The following is a 14,571-nucleotide window of genomic DNA, read 5'->3' as shown; positions in this document are numbered from 1 at the left end:
AAATCGGTATGGAGGACATTATTATTAATGTTATACGTAAAGTAAAAAAGTAAGTAACAGCCTGTAAATGTCCCACTGCTGGGCTAAGACCTCCTCTCCCTATTTGAGGAGAAGGTTTGGAGCTTATTCCACCACGCTGCTCCAATGCGGGTTGGTGAAATACACATGTGGCAGAATTTCGATGAAATTAGACACATGCAGGTTTCCTCACGATGTTTTCCTTCACCGAAAAGAATTTCCTTCACATGAAAATTCAGAGGTGCTTGCCCGGGTTTGAACCCACGTTCATCGGTTAAGATTCACGCGTTCTTACCACTGGGCCATCTCGACTTATACGTATCTCTCTCTAATCTCAAAAACCACCTCTGATAGTCCGTTTACCATAATAATTTCCGCTCGCGGCCGCGGCTTCATCCGTATGTAAGGGAGGAGTCCGGTGCTAGGTAAAATCAAAATCGGTCTAATGATTTTTGTCGTGAAAGCGTAACAGACAGAATTAATTTCGCATTTATAATATTAGTATAGATAACGCCACGAGCCAAAGGAGCGAGGCAGTAATCATAAACGACAAGTACCTACTCATGTAGTGTTTGAAAAATATGTATATGGATATAGAGTATGAATTGAACGCGACAGACGCCGCGGGACACTACTAGCTTTAGTATAAAGTTATTGTCATTTTTTAGTATCCAATACATAATATCTAAAAGGTGCAAATTTCGATCTCATTAACCGCTGCTTATTCAAATAGGTACTTGTTTTCCGTAATTACTATGATAACTTAATTCTAGTATTTATATCCGAAACCACTTAATAAAACTTGTAAGTAATTGACTCTGCAATTTTTATTAAAGTTTACTTTTTTTCTGTTTTATAACTTCCCGCCCGGTCCGACGCGAATAGATACGGTTCTGTTTTAATAAATGCCACTTGTGTGTATAACGGAGTCTCATTTTACCTACTCTGTATAATTGCATCGAGAGCTTATCTTTGAACAGCTTACCTCCTCACTAAATTAGTTTAACATACTAGAGCGCGAAAAATGTCAAAACTTCGTGTGCTTTTAATAATATAATATGGATAATTTAATGTTATTTTAAATGTACTACTTTGTTCAAATTAATTTAGAAATACTAAATTAATTAAAAATGTACATCGAATCCTTTTTCGTTGAAATTTTCACCTATATAGTTATTGTGGGGAAAAATAATATTGTTTGATAAGCGAGTCATTTTTGAAATTGGATATAAATTATGGAGGTAGTAACCTATAATATCATTATCACCCAATATTTTCCCAAATAATCAGCTAGAGATTTATTTTAGGCGAGCTACATTTTTGCTGTCCTATGTTGCATAAGAGTTAAATTTCTGAACGCTACTGAAGATCTCATGAGAACGGATACTTAACAACAATGTTGAGAAGCAATAAACAGCTCGTATTAGAATAGTTCATGAAAGCGTGCAACAATGGGTTGAAAGCGCTGACATTGTTCGCGGTGCTCGTTTTTTGTATTATGTTTATAACTCAGCGCATGGGCTGATTAGCCAGTCTTAGAACTGATAAGCGCTATCTATAATTAATAAACACTAAACAGTTGTTGATTCGAATGTATTTTCAAAATAACATTTACTGCATAACCGATGTCCATGTCATTTAATTCAGGCTTCAAATATGTACATATTTATATTTTACTATTAAATAAATCCATATAAGCCGAGATGGCATAGTGTTTAGAACGCGTGAATCTTAACCGATGATCGTGGGTGAAAACATCGTGAGGAAACCTGCATTTGTCTAATTTCATTGAAATTATGCCACATGTATTCTACCAACCCGCATTGGAGCAGCGTGGTGGAATAAGCTCCTAACCTTCTCCTCGAAAAGGAGAGGAGGCCTTAGCCCAGTAGTGGGACATTAACAGACTGTTACTGTATTAAATAAATGCTCTATATTTTCGTTTTACCGCTCGATATATGAGGCACATACACAGTAAAGCTAATTACTTTGTATGTGCCTCATATATTAAATTGTCGCATCGATTTGAAACTGCAAGAATATACAATTCGGTGCGCAATAGAATAATTCGATACAATCGAGCTGATGATGATGGGGCCAGGAGATAAATATTCGAACTTTTTTAATGTTTATCAATAAACTCATACATTTTTGGATTCAGTTTTCTTTTTATTTTGTAAATATCGACATTTTACTACCGGAAGCGTGTTTCTTAGTTGTTTTATTTTAAATGTAATTTATTTATAAAAAAATAATCGCCTGTAAGAATTCTAACTTTTTTTCTACCATAATAGATTATGGCATCTGGTAGAAAAATATTAAATTATGATGCATATTATTGTGATAATGTTAATGAACTAAAATTCTTAGTAAATTAGTATGTTTTTAGTGGCGTACGATGTTTATTCTGTATATTCTGGACATTATTCTTGGAATTGAAGGTTTAATTAATACTTTAAACACTTTATAGGGATGATTGTAGTAAGAAATCGATCGGCATAGCTATATTTTCTACAGCCATTGTTTCCAAGGGAGACGGACTGAGAACGGAACGAGTTTGTCTGGTGGTAAAAACTTGGCCGTTGCCGAAGCGGGAATGTATCAGCCGACCGCCGCTCATGAAGGAATTTCATCCGGAATCTCTAATTAAAACTTTATCTAGTTCCACCTATTTTCTGGAATTTCAATAGCGTTGAAAAAGTTCCAGCTATAGGGTACCGCTTAGTCATTGTTCACTAAAAGTGGGCATGACTAGACAAAATATAATCTTAAACTATGTAAATGAGCTAGTGCAGTATCACGAAAAAACTTTTATTGAATTTAAACAGCTTAAGTACTAATTTTATAAGGAAAATAAGTTTTGAGTTGAGAACTCCAAGACGATTGTTGGTTAAAGTAATTATTACTCCCGCAGCGTAATTTATATTATTATGGTGGTCGGTATTTGATTATTTTTTATTAACAGTCCTCGCTAATGACTTAGTCGCCCATAGTTAACGAGTGTAGACGGGCAGAATATTAATTAGTTATGTAAGCATTATAGTTGATTAATAAAATTAATTGTTCATCCGCGAATAATATGGCTGTTATTTAATAGTGGAGCACCTGCTAGCGATTCGTCGACCTTTATGTGTAAATTGCTTACAGATACGTCGAATAAAATAAAAAACTATATCTTTTAAGTTTTGTAAAGTAAATATGCTTTAATATTTGTCGCTATGAGTTAATAATTAAAATAGTATTTTCCTATAATTGAGAACCGCGATGCATTGGACGTGAGAACTTGTTCGAGAGACGTAGGCGATATTGACTTATTTATCATTGATTTACGTACATTACTATGTTTCGCAACATTGTCATCGCTATTATCTGTAACTGCAAATATAAATCAGAGACAAAAATCATTACAAACGAACGTTTATTAGTGAATGACTCAGTCGCAAAATTTGTTACAAGTAATAAATAAATGTTTCCATATCATCACGAGTGAATATAAAAAAATACAACATTGTCTGTAGTCGCAAATACAATCGTCTCTTAATTAAAAGGCATGCGGCATGTAATGGTGTAAAAATTCGCAAGATTATCCCGCAATAATAATACGTTTGTTTCGTCCACTGTGACATCTGCCGGAGAATCGAGGTATCCGTCCAGTCGCGTCACAAACTCCGAAATGCTAAAAATGGCATAAATAATTTATACGCGGCTTGCTCGGCTCCGTTTTTGTCGCGATGCCGACCTGACCACTGATGCATTTATAATATAAGGGTGCTTTTTGCAACGTCCCCCGGCCGCGTTGGAATGCAACCGCTAAAATTGATCTTGTTCAAAACGTGAGTTGGAAGGTAATGCTGGTGCTGTCTCCGCACGTCAGGTTAAACTGTTGCCGTTCACATCGCATTATCTTCATCTTTACACGACGATATTCGAATATCTGTATGCATTTCTTGCCGGCTTTCCGCTATTAAGTGTAATAACTTATATAGAATCAACTAAGATGACACGGATCAAATTGATCCCTTTATATTCAATTTACTCCGTTGGTTAATTGGTTCACTGCCATCATTTGAATTAATCTTTTATACAATGCACTTATATAAAGTAATATTCCATTAATTTATTAGAATATTTTATAGTAATATTGTTGGCAAGAGCTTTTAACAGCTGTGAGTGAGTGGGAGCGAGATTATTCATATTATAATATCGTTATATTGCTAATAACATTATATATAAATATCGTTAAGAAATATTTATAAGGAAAAAATAAAACATAACAGTCTCAAAGCCCTACAAAAAAGTTAGCGAATGTTAACATTTTTCTCATCTTCGTAGTGATTATATCGCTTTGTATGTACATCAAAAATTTTCAACTAAAATGTTTTCTCAGACGAAACTTTGCACTGGTATGCCAGCAATCTTCTTTGAATCTTTTGAAAAGCACGAGTACGAGCGACTGATTCTGTAAACTTTTCCTGCTCGTGAATTGAAATTCGTAAAAAAATTATAAATATGTTTTTATTGTTTCAGTAAACAGGCTGTGTTCGACGGGAAGAGAGCGATACGAGGAGGAATACCGTTTGTATTTCGTAAGTGTTATCTTGTTTTATCTTAAATATATTTGTTGGTACAATTATTGTATCAATGTACTGTCAATATTTGTATATGAAATTCGTATTTGTATATGATATACATATTCAGACAACTTTAAAGTAGTAAGGTGCAAACGGCACGCCCGTTGCGTGTGTAGTATTTTTGTATTTTATTTGCATGATTTTTACATAAAATGTTGTGTTTAAGAATTGATCATGACGGTATATTAAAATATATATATTAAAAACATATATCATTATGATTCAAGGTTACCTTTAAATGAGAAGCGAAATATCGCCGGCTCTAATAACACAAACTTATTCATACCATCTCTACAACATTACTTCAATAATTAAGACCTAAAGCATACAGTACAGTAAATATTTGACTGTTGGGCACCTGGGAAATGCATCAGGCTGCTTTACTAGGGGTTGGTGGACGTGGCAGAATTCCCTTGATGAATGATATACACGAATTAAACGCGGGAAAACAGTCGAGTGGATTCAAACCCGCGATCTTTGGTTAACATTCACATATTCTATCCACAGGACTATCTACGCTCTTATTAAATATTATTACTGAGCTGGTAAATAAAACACTTAATGAATATTTCTCACAAGGTGTTCCATATAAACAATTAATTCATAGAAACGAGAAAATAATCGATTCTTGAACTTCCGTCGCTATGCCCTTATCTCACGTTATTTGGTTAAAGTACAGCGACGCATACCATACGTAATATAGCTAACAAACTGAAAATACGTTTATTATTATATGGCATGTTTATTGTTTGAGGCCAGTTCTGAGATGTCGAAAAAACTTAAGCCTCTGTAGCCAAATATTAGCATAATACAGTCTGATAGCATACTTGTTATGGTCATGGAGCGGGTTTTAGTCGTACGAGTATCTTCCACTATAAGACGTGCTTCGAGTATCGGTCCACATGAATATAGCTTTTTCTTAAACCGAGTTGTAACAATTTTGGAATAATTACCAACTTGATAGTTGAGTTGTTGATTTTCGTTTAAGGTCACTACTAGGTTATTGCTTCTTTAATGAAGACTATGCATAAAATATGACACTATTACAATTTTTTTTTTGCAAAATACTTCCGAAGTAATGATCATTTAACTGATGAGACAAATCGTGCTTCAAATTTACGTTATGTAGAAATATTTAAAGTTTGTTAGACAGATTTTAGAAATATTTTCTGGTACATAATAAGGTAGTAAAACATTTTAGTGTGTAATAAGTCATTATATCAATTTTAGTATATGTAAATAAGAACATTATTTCGATAGACATATTTATAATGGCTATTTAATTATCAGACTACAAATTTTATGCTCGTTATTCTATAAGGGATGATGCGTTTTCCACAGCTCAATTCGGACAATGGGCGTTCGGTCCTCAGCACGGGTTCGCGAGGGTGGCGCGCTGGCACGTGGAGAAGATGCCGGAGCGGCTGCCCAGCGGCGACGTCGAGGCGGTCTTCAGCCTCATGGACGACGATTTCACGCGCTCCATGTGGCACTTTCAGTAAGCATCATATTACAACTTCAAATTTTCGTTCGGATTTATTAAATTCAATATCATTGTAAGGCAATCGTTTAAATTACATTTGTAAATTTACAAGCTACTTTAGCGTATATATAATAAAGAGGTGTACTTGATGTGAAGACATAGTGTTATTTATGATTCTTTTGCAGGTTCAGGCTGACATACCGACTGATCCTCAGGGAAAAGGAGTTGCACTTTAATATCGGTGTCTACAACCCTAGTAAAGAGTTAACCTTTAGCTGCCAGTTGCTTCTGCACACCTACTTCAAAGTGCCAGACGTGCGCCGCTGCCAAATTACTGGCATGCACGGCTGTATGTTCATTGACAAGGTGAGTTAGAGTAATTTATAAATATATATTTAGTAGATTACTATTACTTTCATGGACAACGCTAAACTTAAAGTTAGATTAATTAGAATTATAAAACAAAGTTAAGGAAACATGTCTAGTATAGCGATAGTTTTTTGGACGAGTTTTTGACCGCGTATTATGGTGGGGGACCGGTGTTAGGTATAAAACTGTAGCTTATGTCCTTGCTTGGTGTTCAAGCTTGATTCATACCAAATTTTATAAAAATCCGTTCAGCGGTTTTGTCGTGAAATATCGTAACATTCTGACAGAGTTATTTTCGTATTTATGATATTTGTATAGATAGGATTTTAGTAATACCTCTTGTGGCGACGAATTCTATCGCGTAAGTAATAAGTAACTAAATCAAGTTATTTATTTATTTATTGCCTTCCAATTTTAAAACAAATAAAGGATTTTTATGTACCTGAAGATTATATTGGAAAATATAATAAAATTGATTTTTTAGTTATTTGATTCCATTGTAGAACTTATTTGTTGATAGCAATCGTCGTCTTGAATGTAAAATGTTCTTTACGTATTTGTATAATTGTTACACGTCACTTTTCATAAAATATTAATTACTGAACTAATCGGAGGGTTGTTTAATTTAATTACATTATATATTTAGTACATAATATACAAAAAAATATATCTATACGATTTGACACAAATATATATTTATCCATAGACACGAGAGGGTGCGGTCTACCAGGAGACGCGTGAAGTGGTGACAATCAACGAGTGGACGGACAGGATCTATCAGAACACCATGCAGGAGCACATCATCACCAACGTCGTTAGCGGACGCAAGATGAGGATACAGAAGTACAACTTCCCCGATACTGGTGAGATATAACACTTTGATTATGATAAATTTTTTGTTTATTTGTAAGTTAAATTTTGGAAAGTGATTCTATGTTAACCAAAAACTAGATGCAATTGTTTCATATTTTTCCTTTTAATGAGAGATTTTTGGATGCTAAAGCGCACAACATTCAACAAATTTAGTTGTAATAAAACAATAAATATATATTTTGACTGAATTTTGATTGAATTTATATGACAGATAGGCAAAATAGCTCAGTTTTTTTTTATTTCCTGTATATCAACCGTTTTTTTTTGTTTGGTAGCCTTTGAATGCACTCGTGTTATCAAAAAAAGGAATAAGAGTAAAAAAAATGGTCGAAACATGCAAATTCACCTTGACTTTTCAATAATGATTAATGACGAATTTTGACTACTGAGCCAACACCAGTAGTTTTAAAATCTTCTAAAACTACTAAGTAAGATGTAGATAGCTTATATTGTAGTGTGGTGAGACAGCTGTAGGTTCTTCTTGGTTGCAGTGATCTGGAACCCGTGGGCGGAGTTCGCGAAGGAGATCCCGGACTTCGGCGACGACGAGTTCCCCAACATGGTGTGCGTGGAGGCGGGCCGCGTGGCCGCGCCCATCGTGCTGCTGCCCGGCACCGCCTTCGAGGCCAGCCAGATTCTGCAGGTCACTTATTCATCATCAGTTTCCGCTCCACGCACTTGGGCATTTATTATAACGCTGTATGAAAAGGGACTGGCAGGACTTATCGGCTAGCCGGCCGCAAGACCGCTGCCCGGTCTCGTTAAAAACTTTTACTGTTGGTTTGGTTCCGTGCTCACTGTACAGGCGTTTGAGGCGATTTTATATCCGATCTACCAGTATCACGCTCTAGTTCTCAAGAGTTATAATGGTTTTTAAAGTCGAATAGAACCTTTCTTATAGTTTGTCCAAACTAAAAATTAAGAGCAAAGACTTCTAATAATATATTAAATTAAAAAAAAATATTACTTATAAAAAAATAAAGCTTCTTTCAAAAACATAAAAATATTCTGATTTCATGCATTCGCATCTTTTGTAAGGTTGCGCGCTCCTCGATTCCTCCTTTCTTTTTCTAATCTCCGTTACTAGAGACTTAAGAGTTAGGTGAGGTGTTAATCATATACATTTCTGAAGTAGAGATAAACAGACCTTAGATTTACATAATCCATGCGATAAGCTTGGAGTTCTGTATAATATAATAAATACAACATAATTTTAATATTTTTATTTTACTTTAGTTTTGATAATAACTTTTTTTTAACGCTGTAAAAATGCGTTACGCGTTTCCCCCATGGGAACAGTGGGGGGGGTATGAGAGGCTCAACGGTGTCCAAGGCGCCGAGTGCGCTCCGAACATCGGAATACCCACTAAAAACCAGCGGTACCCTTTTCATCTTAACGAGGAGTGCCACGGAATCGCTTTCGCATGCTACCGTGAAAATAATAACTAAGCCAACATTCAAAACGCAATTTCTTCACGAATCCATAATACATACCATTAATTAAGACTTAGATTTGTTATTTAATTATTGTACGAAAATTTATTATTTTTTCAGGTGATGTAAGGGTGTTACGCCGCATGCCATCCAGCCGTCCAGTGAGCGAGGTCAATTTGCGTGAATATTCTAATGTTATGACAATATTGTTGATTCCAAGAAGCATCGTTCCTTTTGTATTTGTAAAATATTTTGCAATTTCAATTACAAAAACTATTTAATTGTAAGACAGTTTTAAAGCTATATTCCTTTTTTAAATAACAAGCAACAGACGGCAATAGGATTATGAAATACAATTATAATTTTATTAACTTTTGAATATTATGAAGTGAAAATCATTCGAAACGACAATTAAATTTTTTTATGTTTCCATTGTCACCCTTCATGGTTGCACAATTGAGGTGAAATTAATAAAGTAAGGTTAAAGGTTAATGAGAAACGTTCTTAGGTATCATTGTGTTTCATATAAATATTGTATAAGGAAGTATGAAACATATACAATTAAGTTCTACGTATTTATCAATGGATTTTGTCAGTTATTTTTACTTTATCTTATGATGGGGCTTAACTTCAATATTTGGTAATTAATGTGTTTGCAGTTCTTCATAAAGTCACCGTGTTGTATTAATTATTGTAAGTAACTAAAAGTGATCACGGAAATTTTCATCACAAACGCGTTTTATTAACACGAAGGTTTTTACTTTTTGCTTGTGATTTGTTTCCCAACGGTTCTCATTTGGATTTGTATTGATCTCTCACATTTTAGTTGATTTTTCTATGATCTATAAAAAAATGTTTAACCAAGTTAACTCGGAAATTCCGTATGACTCAAATAAGTTCTAAATAGTAGATTTTTTATAACTTATATATTGAAAATTGAAAAATTCAATGATATAACATTTTTGTAGACTATATCATCAAAACGTAAAACAAAATGTGATAGAAGATTAATACATTGAGAATATGAGTAATTGGTTAGACTTCACACTATTCAATGTCTAGACTGGACAACTATCCGCAAATCAACCTGCCTCTGTAAAAAAATTAAGTAACAAAGTCGAGTCTTGATTATGATAGAATAATCTTGGGATTTTAATCAATTTGTTTATACTAATACTCATAAACTGGGTTGAATGTGATCTTATGAAGTCATCAAACTGATTTACATTTAAATAAAAAATGTTTAAATTTATTGCTGAAAACATTCCAGTTCATTCCATTTATTTTATGTATAATTTTATATTAAAAAAATAATCATAACATCATTCATTTACATATATAATTAATTATCAGGAGAAATCACATTTAATCTTATACCTAATGATAATGTTGCTGTCTAAGGAATCTTACTTCTTTCTTCCAAACGTCATTCAGACTTGCTTCCTTCTTGTCTTCCTATTGTTTGGGTTTTGAGGTAATATTTTTGTTAAAAATTTCATACCTACTTGTTAATATTTGTGTTTTTTTTATCTGACAGGTAAAAACATACTAATTACAGAATACGTGAAGGCATATTAAAAACTCAATTATAATATTATAAACAATAATATGATGCCCAATCTACTCATAACTGAAAATACTCAAGACAATATTTTGTTTAGTAACTTATTTTTATAAATGTTAGCTGTTAATGCGATGCTTTTATAATTTATAAATGATAGTTACGTTATAGGACAATTTTCACATTCTGCTTTATCTATTTTTGTAATGTAATTATTGTAAAAGCCTTGTCACTTTATTGAGAAAATTGATGTTAAATTTTTAACATACATACAGCAAAGTAGTTTGTACAAAATGTCAATCTTTTTGAGAAAACTATTTTGTATTTTTTTTTTCGGATATGTTTTGGAGGCTTTTAAAGTATACGACAAATAATATAAGAATATGTACTTAGATATAATGAGTTCCTTGTTTTTTTAAGACTTAATGCAATTTTTGGTGCCTACTCAGACGAGTGTAACATTAATGTCATCTGTTTCTTGTACTCGTTAAGTATTATTTCGATGCTTTCTTTTTAACTGGTATTTTGGTGATTCTAAAATGTATAATAACTTGTAAGAAATAACATAACATCATGTAATCGATAATTAATCGAACAAATATTTTAGGTACATTGAATTTTTTATCTTTCTCGTAAAATTTGAGAATATTCAATATATTAATAATGGTGATTTTTAAACATCGAAATTTAGCGACAAAGTGTACTTCCATAGGTGCAATAAAGTGAAGTAATTAGAAAATCTACTTGTTTTAATTAATTCATCCTGTTATCTATTGCAATTAATTTTAGTAATGAATTGGCAAAAGGACATATATTGTACATTACTGATTTTATGAATGAATAATAATAATAAAAAAAAAATCATATTTTTTCTTTACCTGTTCCCATTTCAGGTAGTAAATCATTTAAATTTCCCTATATTTATTTGAAATAATTTCAGATTAACATAAAATCATGAAAAAAATATTGGAAATGAAATAAACAATGTTGACTTTTTTACCTACAGTCAGGGGATAAAATATTTTGATGTACAATGTGAACTTGAAAATATTTAGTATGGTTTAAAAATACTTTAGTAAAAATCAAATGAAATAAATATGTATGTTTCCGGAACTTTCTGATATTGCACCTGTCACTTGATACAATACCATGCATCATTTTATTAGCATAATAATTTTTGCCACTGTTGTGTAATAATTGAAGTAAGTAAGGATAAATATTAAATAAAAATAATCTTCATTTTGTTACATATTTAATCTATTACCTATTTCATTAATTAATATAAGGTTACGTAGAAGCTTCACTGGTTGGTTGAGTTTCCCACACACCAATATCTTTAAGAATATCTTGTTTAGATTCAAAGTACTCTTTGTACCACATAATGTGTTCCTGTTTTTCTTTTACTGTGTAAAATGCATTCTTGGAAAGTCCCACACAGACAAGTTCCATGAAGTGACGGATTGGTCCCTTAGTTGGGCACCAACCTTCTAAATGTGCATCAAGGAATATATGCTCAGAAAAGTGGACATTTTGTTCTTCCTCTATTCCTGTAATCAAAAATGATGTATAACTTTATACAAAGACAAGTTAATATTTATAAGAAATAGTTCTGAAGTTGTTGTGTTTTTAAAGCAGAATTAATGTGGAGGAAATGATTTATCAAATTTGTGAATACCTGAATAATTAACAAACTTATTTGAGTATTACTTTATTTAAATGTCAGCATGTCTCGTATTTGAAAATTATTGTATATATGATTTTTTTTGATTGCATATAAATGGTCAAATACAAAATAGGATGGAATATCGAGAATGCTCAACGGAATCTCAAAATTAATATCTCTCGTGGTGGTGGGCAATTACTATTGGGCGACTATTTGCCACTCCACCTACCTTTTTAAGTAAAAATAAAAAAAGCAAAATTTCATAAAAATTTAAATTACTTCATTACATTTTTATCCAATTACATACTTACATAATTCATTTATTTTCAAGCAAAGTTCCTAACAGGTTTATTTGAAAAATAAATGTTAGTATTGCTCTATCTGATAGTCTCATAACTAAGGATACAATTTTGCTTTCTTTCTTGTTCATGTAAGTGAGTAAAAATATATATGAATTTCAATATACATACATATATAGCTTCAGTTAAGAATAAATGTATTTATTTAATAATACCTTGTTCATTATCTATTGGAAACTTCCAAACTTTTCCCTGCTCTGTCCACTGTATCATCTTCTGAAAATAGTTGGCAGGTGGTTGTGAAGTGGCCAACAAGAGCTCTCTTTGGCTCAAGTGATCCCAAACATCCAACTTGGTTCCATAGTTCTCTTGTTTAGTTTTGAATATACCAAGTGAATCACCGCTGAATATGTCCATAGAAATGGATTGAGATACACTAAAAAGGAAAATTACTGAATTTATTCTATTACAGAATAAATATATGGCATTATGAGGAGGAGGCTAAATTTAAATATAATGACATTATATCTTAATCTAAGTAAACTTGATATAATACATTGTCATCAAAAAAGAAAGTTGAATACTTTATATGCAACATTATGAATATATCTTTACTTAATTCTTTATACAATTAGTGTATATCAGGCATAGATAGGTGATCCATACCAGTGCAATGAACTATCTTGTTGAACATAAAATATAATAAAAGTAATATTTCAATATAATAAAGATCAACACACACAGAGGAGGGCAGGAGTCAAACCACAACCTTTTTATTTTATCTATAGTCAAGTAAATTATTTATACAAAACTTATTGTTTTTACACCCACAAATTTTATTTTAAGTGAGATAAATATATATAAATATATATTCTGGTTGTAATTATCTATATAAGTAAGTATTTACAAAAGAAAAGTAGTATATGTAGTACATCAGTTGTCTGGTGTCTATAGCACATGCTTTGTTCAAGCTTAATTTGGGATCAGATGGCTGTGTGTGAGAAATGTCCCAGGATAATATTATTGTATAATAAAATTTTCAAGAGAAATTACCATTTTTCCTCAACTGACATGAATATACGACATATTAAATGGTACGAGCAGCATAATTTTATCTTTTTCAATATTATTTTTATTTAAATGTAAAGCACAAGTATTGCTTTTTTATAAACATATCTTTAAATATGCACAGATATGATCAGACAATATGCAAAGGTATAAGAGAGAGAAACGTATGTAATAATTAAAAAGATCACCTTCTTTTCTTTTCAAATGTTTTTTTCTGTTGCCTTTGGGAATACCGAGTGTCTTCTGTGCCTTCCCTCGGCTTCATCAAGCGTTTCACTTGTTGCCCTCTCGTTTCTTTTATTACAGTTTCATCACTGTCTTTAGATCTGTCTACTTTCATTCCCACTATTAAATCACTGAAAATATTATTTGCAGATGTTATATATAAATCAATTTTGATAATTATTATTATTAAAATCATAATTCTTAATGCCGTTTTAATGAACCTGAGGGATGTTGAAGTTTGGTTTATCTTGCCAAGAACTTTAGAAAGCAGTTCAGCTTCTGTCTGTTTGACATCTCCTCCGATGGCTTGAGCAACATCATTTGCCGCTTTGGTGATATTTTCCTCTAAAAATTAATATTTGTTAAATACTTAAGACAGTAAATTTTATAACTTAGTTTCTACTAAACTAAAATAAACCCTACCGATTTTTTCCATTTTCACTTCTAATACATCAGGCTTACGCTTTTTCTGTCTTTCGGGTGCAGTAGCAAACCGTTCTCTGTATTCGCTTTCCGATATTTTAGGCTCAGACATCATCAGTTTCAGAAGAGCTTGAATCTTGGCAGTACTATCTTCATTCGATTTATTTTGTTCTTTGCTATCTTTAGTTTTTATTTCTGATTTATTCCCATCGTGACCCGAAGGAGGTTTATCCGATAAACACCGCACGAAATATTTTATATCTCGTTTTATTCTTAACCTAAAAAAAACAATTCTTAGATAAATTGAGTTACTATAAACCAAATATATCTGTACAGATTTAAGCACCTGGAAAGCATTATTTATTTTGCAACTATTTATATATTTGGTTAAAGAATACTCAAATGATACATAAATTTCTGTGTTTATACTTTAGACTTATTATTTTCCACTCGATCAGTCCTAAACTGTCATTGTCAATTTATAAATGTCAAAATATAGTTTATGGTCTATGGTTGACTATTCA

The 14,571-nt window shown here is 32.2% G+C and overlaps 2 protein-coding genes across 2 annotated transcripts in view; one reads left to right on the top strand and one right to left on the bottom strand.

The window, feature by feature from the left end:
* The window catches only part of LOC126772664 (uncharacterized), a 30,597-nt gene extending 19,489 nt beyond the window's left edge, over positions 1 to 11,108 (top strand). The window contains exons 3-8 of the mRNA XM_050493098.1: positions 4,546 to 4,604; positions 5,991 to 6,147; positions 6,318 to 6,498; positions 7,208 to 7,364; positions 7,866 to 8,017; positions 8,929 to 11,108. Of these exons, the coding sequence (XP_050349055.1) occupies positions 4,546 to 4,604; positions 5,991 to 6,147; positions 6,318 to 6,498; positions 7,208 to 7,364; positions 7,866 to 8,017; positions 8,929 to 8,937 (715 nt within the window). The 3' untranslated portion in view covers positions 8,938 to 11,108. The remainder of the gene's footprint in view (positions 1 to 4,545; positions 4,605 to 5,990; positions 6,148 to 6,317; positions 6,499 to 7,207; positions 7,365 to 7,865; positions 8,018 to 8,928) is intronic.
* Positions 11,109 to 11,604: 496 nt separating this feature from the next.
* LOC126772618 (28S ribosomal protein S31, mitochondrial) lies at positions 11,605 to 14,528 on the bottom strand. Its single transcript, XM_050493006.1, has 6 exons — positions 14,394 to 14,528; positions 14,048 to 14,325; positions 13,846 to 13,969; positions 13,588 to 13,755; positions 12,547 to 12,767; positions 11,605 to 11,916 (listed from the first exon to the last, which is right to left on the bottom strand). The coding sequence occupies exons 1-6, from the start codon at positions 14,402 to 14,404 to the stop codon at positions 11,657 to 11,659; spliced, it is 1,062 nt and encodes a 353-aa protein (XP_050348963.1). The 5' UTR covers positions 14,405 to 14,528; the 3' UTR covers positions 11,605 to 11,656.
* Between the last annotated feature and the right edge of the window lie 43 nt (positions 14,529 to 14,571).

Source organism: Nymphalis io, chromosome 1 (genome assembly GCF_905147045.1).
Source record: "Nymphalis io chromosome 1, ilAglIoxx1.1, whole genome shotgun sequence".
NCBI classification, from domain to species: Eukaryota; Metazoa; Arthropoda; class Insecta; order Lepidoptera; family Nymphalidae; genus Nymphalis; species Nymphalis io.
Note: the sequence above shows the minus strand (reverse complement) of the source record. Positions and strands in the feature narration are given on the sequence as shown.